General features: G+C 35.2%; 1 protein-coding gene across 1 annotated transcript; it reads left to right on the forward strand.

Annotated features, from left to right (window-relative positions):
- Positions 1-3,193: 3,193 nt before the first annotated feature.
- LOC120577017 (ATP-dependent DNA helicase RRM3-like) lies at positions 3,194-5,591 on the forward strand. Its single transcript, XM_039827905.1, has 5 exons — positions 3,194-3,382; positions 3,820-4,026; positions 4,110-5,030; positions 5,122-5,427; positions 5,538-5,591. The coding sequence occupies exons 1-5, from the start codon at positions 3,194-3,196 to the stop codon at positions 5,589-5,591; spliced, it is 1,677 nt and encodes a 558-aa protein (XP_039683839.1).
- The last annotated feature ends 409 nt before the right edge of the window (positions 5,592-6,000 follow it).

The following is a 6,000-nucleotide window of genomic DNA, read 5'->3' on the forward strand; positions in this document are numbered from 1 at the left end:
TGGATTAGAAATAGAAGCACACACGTATTTGACCAAAAACACAATTTTAATATACTAGGAAATTTATGGAGCCCGGGCAAAAAATTAATCGTAAATTCACATGTGACATAATATATAAACAGTCATAAATTGATTTTTTTTTTTAATTTTTATTATTTTACCTAAAAAAAATCAAAATAAAAGAGGTTTATCATTTTATCAACAAATAGGGTTATCATTTAAAATAGGGTTATTAATTGAAATTGACCACGTAATATACGTGAAGTCTGAAAATTGACCCTGTAATTAAATAACATGTATTCTGACCATGTAATTCGAGATTTTTATTATTTATAACCTGTAATATATGCGAAGTCCAAAAAAGCAACTGAGAGATTGAATTTTTTCATGATTTCCCAGCGGCGAGTTAAGAACGTTAAAATATGGCTTTAACAAAAAAATTATAAATTTTCGACAAACGACAAATTAATTATGAATTTTTAAAGTGTCAAAAGCTCAAAAAACAAAACAACAGAAATCTCGATCTATAAATCAAATTTTAAGCTCATTATTTGCAAAGACATCTATAAAAATACATAAAAGGGATTTGTAAAGTTTCATAGCATTTCGAAGTCGTTTAAATTTATTTTGATTTTTCAACTGAAACGTGCAAAATTGAAATTTTGTTCCGCGTAAGCGTATACTCACAAGTCAAATTTAGCTCCCTAATTTTGTAGGCATGACTAGAACATGATAAGAAACCTTCACAATGAAATTTTGTAAATTTTTAACGAGATACAAATTAATTATAAATTGTTTAAGAAATTCATAATTATGAGGGAATAAAAATTCATAATTAATTTATCCCTTGTCGAAGAAATTTAATTTTGTGTAAAGCTATATTTAACGTGCTAAACATGTAAGAAAAAAATAGTGAAAAAATTCAACATGTAGGTCACATTTTTAGACTACACGTATATTATAGGGTGGTCAAAATTAAATAAGAATAAATTCAAGTTACAATGCTAGGATATATGTTTTGTATTTTATTGGGTCATTTTTCAAACAAAAAGTATATTACAGAGTCAATTTGAACAATTAACCCGTTAAAATAAGAGAGATGAAACTGTCAATAGTGTGCTAAATAAAATTCCAAGACCTATTTACGTGTGACAATTTTCAGATTGCCCAAATTTTTCTTTTTGTAAATGTGTTAATGGGCTTTTGGGTTGAGTCTAATGTGCAAAAATTATCGATCGAGCTCGGGCGACCGCCCGGGGTCGCTACACGGTAGAACCGCCCATGGGTACAGTGAAACATCCAAGAAGGCACAGATAAAAAGGTTATATGTCACTCTATTAGAATGGATGGCTTATATGATCCAGCATCGAGAAAGGATTTATTCAACTATTGTTTTTTCAAGGAGGTTGCTCCACCAATTTTTAGTTGACGGATTCAGTATGATAGAGTATGCCAGGTTAAGGTATGCAAGAGATCACCAAAAAGAGTTAAGGGCAGATATCTATAAAGGATTAACTGAAGCACTTCTAAGAGGAGAGACAAATTCGGCTACTACCGGAAAAAGAATTATTTTGCCGTCGACTTTTGTTGGTGGTCCACGATACATGATCCAAAACTATTAGGATGCAATGGCTATCGGTGGATGGATTGGATATCCCGATCTATTCATCACTTTTACTTGCAATCATAAATGGCCGGAGGTTGTTGATTTTCTAAAATTGCATAATCTAAGACCAGCAGATAGACCAGAATTGTCTTGCAGAATTTTCAAGTTAAAACTCGATCATCTCATAAAGGAGATCAAGAAGGGCCAAATGTTTGGAGAAGTCCGGGCAGGTAAGTAATGTATACACTAAAGTTTTGGTCTCTACTGTAGCATTTTATTTGTATATGTTATGTTCCGTTGTAAGGCATTTAAAGTTACTTTCTATTGCTATTTCGTCTTTATATTATAAGACGCGATGCAAATACTAAATTGAATTTCAATTGATTCCATACGACACATTGAAGAAATAGTATGTTAATCCATGTCGTGTATTTGCATCTACCATGTAAATATAATGTTTATTAGAGGTATTTTATACGCATCATTCAATAATTAGCCACGACTCCCTGATTATATGACATTTGTGCAATACTTTATTTTTTAGATTAATTTACCATGAAGTTAGCTTATTTCGAGCTTCTCTGTTATGTGTACAGTTATATATACAATTGAATTTCAAAAGCGTGGGCTGCCTCATGCACACATACTGGTGTTTTTGAAGCCAAGTTATCGTTGTAAGAAGCCTGAGGATCTTGACAAGATTATATCAGCAGAGATTCCAAACAAAGATACAGATGTGGAGTTATTTAATATAGTGACTACGCTAATGATTCACGGCCCATGTGGTGACCAAAACACAAGTTCGCCTTGCATGCTCAATAATAGATGTACCAAGCACTTTCCAAAGAAATTTGTTAATCAAACTGTGATCGATAACGATGAATATCCAGTTTACAAAAGAAGGGAAAATGGAGTTTATGTAAAAAAAGGAGAGTGTTTTGCAGACAACAGGTTTGTTGTGCCGTATAATAGAACACTGCTCTTGAAGTACAATGCTCATATCAATGTTGAGTGGTGCAACCAACCTCGTTCTATCAAGTACCTTTTCAAATATGTAAACAAGGGACACAATCACGTCACTACAAACTTTTACGGTGGTGGATGTGAAAATGGTTTGGATGAGATAAAAATGTATTATGATTGTCGGTATTTGTCCGCGTGTGAAGCTGCCTGGAGAATATTCGCTTTTGACATACATTACAGAGAACCTTCGGTTGAACGGTTAAATTATCATTTAGAAAATGAGCATTCAATTACGTACGAAGAAAACGAGGATATTCAAGAAGTCATAGAGCGATCACATAGAAAAACTACAAAGTTTTTGGCTTGGATGAAAGCAAATAAAAAGTATCCAGAAGCAAGAAATCTGACTTACAATCGATTCCCGACAAAATTCGTGTGGAAAGAAAAAGATCATGAATGGACTTTGGTTTTTCGATAGGAAGGGTCCATTTTGCTCCACTAGGTTCCGGCGAAAGATTTTATCTGAGAACTCTCTTAATCTACATCAAAGGTCCGACATCTTTCGATGACATCAAGACAGTCGACAGTGTCAAATACAATACTTTCAAGGAAGCCTGCTTCGCTATGGGGTTACTGGATGATGACAAGGAGTTTATAGACGCGATAATGGAAGCAAGTCTTTGGGGCACTGGCACTTATTTACGTAGACTCTTTGCAGAACTGATGGTATCTGATCAGTTTGCCAGACCAGAGGTTGTCTGGAATTCTACATCCGCAAGTTTAATTGATGACATTCTCCACAAACAGAGGCGGGTACTTGGAGCTCCAGGTTTATTTCATTGCTTATTTATTACTTTTAATTATATAAGAATTATATTCGTTCCTTCATTCTTCTCAAATAATTTTCCGTTTCTGACAGTACATGCGTTTGTCTTTACACGAAAGTAACTACCGTTGTTTTTTCAAATTACATGCAATGATATTGGTATATCTAATAGTGGTTGTGTGTTTGTGCCAACTAATTATTCTAATGACAATTTACATAAATTATGAATGAATAACTATTTATATCAGAAATTTTTTTTTTGGTTGAAGCTGAAAAAACTTTTTAAGTGCATTCACACGTCTGTTTTTTATAAAGATTACATGAACATGGCTGTTTTTTTCCGTAGATATTTTCAATAAACAAGTCCTGCTGATTTTTAACAACGCTGATTTGACTCCCAGAATTACGGTTGACTGATGAGTAGTTGAAGGCGTTTGCGTTGGCCGAACTAGAAATGTTGCAGAGTGCTGGGAAGAGTTTGTCTGATTTTCCTCCAATGCCAAAGGCCGATAAATCGTTGGTCCCTGATGTCGGATGTAGATTGATTTACGATGAGATGAATTATAATAAGTCTATACTAGCTGCTGAACATACCCGGTTGATGTCGACTATGACTTCGGAACAACGTAATGTATATGATACAATCATTACAAGAGTCAGGGAAGACAAGCCTTGGTTTTTTTTTTTCTGTACGGATATGGTGGTATGGGGAAGACATTTATTTGGAGGGCTTTGTCAGTTGCTTTGAGGTCTGAAGGTGGGATTATTTTAGCATGTGCATCGAGTGGGATTGCTGCCTTGCCTATACTCGGTGGAAGAACTGCACATTCAAGATTCGGTATCCCTTTAATAATCGACGAGACCTCAATGTGTGGAGTTAGCCCAAATACACCGTTGGCATCGATGGTGATTAAGGCTAAACTTATCATATGGGATGAAGTGCCGATGATGCACAAACATTGTTTCGAAGCACTTGATCGATCCTTAAGAGATGTTCAACAGACCGTAGATGAGAGAAACAAGGACATACCATTTGGTGGTAAGGTTGTTGTCTTAGGTGGAGATTTCAGACAGATATTACCAATCATGCCCAAAGCTACCAGACTAGAGATTGTCAATGCTTCAGTTAACTCATCTAATTTATGGAGGTACTGTGAAGTCCTTACGCTTACAAAAAATATGAGGGTTCTAAGCGGCGCATCTGAAGCGGACATTGAAGAGAGGAAGTTGTTTTCTGACTGGGTTTTAAGGGTTGGGGATGGTACAATTGGGGAAATCAATGATGTCGACATATCCGTTGAAATCCTGTCCGACTTGCTTATTCCAAGTTCAGGTAATCCTATTGCATCTATTGTTGAAAGCAGTTACCCAAATTTGTTAGGAAACATTGGTAAAGCAGAATATTTTCAAAGTAGAGCAATATTGGCACCAAAGAATACAATTGTTGATCAGGTTAATGATTATGTGTTAGACTTGATTCCTGATGAGGAAAAAATTTATTTGAGTTATGATACACCTTATCGTGAAAACCTAGACGGTGACACGATGAACGACATCCATACGCCTGAGTTTCTCAACACCATTTTTGCGTCCGGATTGTCAAATCATAGGATTCGATTGAAAGTAGGAGTACCTGTGATGTTATTGAGGACCATAGATCAAAATTTGGGCTTATGTAACGGTACAAGATTGATTATTACAAAGATTGGGTAAATTTGTGCTCGAGGCAGAGGTAATATCTGGATCTAATATAGGTGAAAAAGTGTTTACTCCAAGGTTATCGCTACGACCGTCTGATACTAGAATTCCGTTCAAGTTTAAACGAAGGCAGTTTCCGTTGTCTGTCTCATTTGCAATGACTATTAACAAGAGTCAGGGTCAGTCTTTGAAAAATGTTGGTGTCTATCTACCGTCTCCTGTTTTTTCACATGGACAATTGTACGTCGCAATATTGAGGGTTACTTCGAGGTATGGTTTCAAGATATTGATCAATGATGAGGACGGTCAAGATACTGATGTGACATCAAATGTGGTCTACAGAGAAGTTTTCCGTAATGTGTAACACTTTTTTTTTTGTTACAATGATGTGTAGCACTTTGTTTTGTAGTATTGTTGTTATCAGTACTATTTTTATGTCGATAGACTTTGGATTTTCTTTTCTTCAATAACAGGGTCGATGTCATGGAAATTGTTTAATATAGTACATTAAAAACGTTTATGGCAATTTATTTTATGAGTTGAATTATACTATTTTTTCGATTCAAGTAGAGTATTTATTCTTATATTTGCACTATATTTTTTTTTTTGTATGATCCGTGCGTCAGCACGGGTCAATGGTCTAGTAACTTTGGAAAGATGGGGCTCTACAAGGGTTTTCCCCCTGGCCGCCATTCTTCTTGGTGACAATTCAAAGCAAACAATTGAATTGTGATTGCTTCTAAACATTTGGGAATTTTATTGTTTTCACGTGTGGTAACATCACCATCCAATTGTTCAATTGTTCACCATAATTTTCAATTGTCTCGTTTTGGCACTTCTCTGTTTGCGATACTAATACTGATAAAACACTGCACGTGTTTCTGTTCTTCTTCTGATTATTACTGCC

Source organism: Medicago truncatula, chromosome 7 (assembly GCF_003473485.1).
Source record: "Medicago truncatula cultivar Jemalong A17 chromosome 7, MtrunA17r5.0-ANR, whole genome shotgun sequence".
NCBI classification, from domain to species: domain Eukaryota; kingdom Viridiplantae; phylum Streptophyta; class Magnoliopsida; order Fabales; family Fabaceae; genus Medicago; species Medicago truncatula.

Excerpts from the sequence above, each read along its gene's own strand:
- LOC120577017 (XM_039827905.1), top strand. The coding sequence starts at position 3,194 with ATGGGGTTACTGGATGATGACAAGGAGTTTATAGACGCGATAATGGAA. Across the intron at positions 3,383-3,819 it reads TTCTCCACAAACAGAGGCGG|TTGAAGGCGTTTGCGTTGGC; the intron begins GTACTTGGAGCT and ends ACTGATGAGTAG. Across the intron at positions 5,031-5,121 it reads GATTGAAAGTAGGAGTACCT|GCAGAGGTAATATCTGGATC; the intron begins GTGATGTTATTG and ends TTTGTGCTCGAG.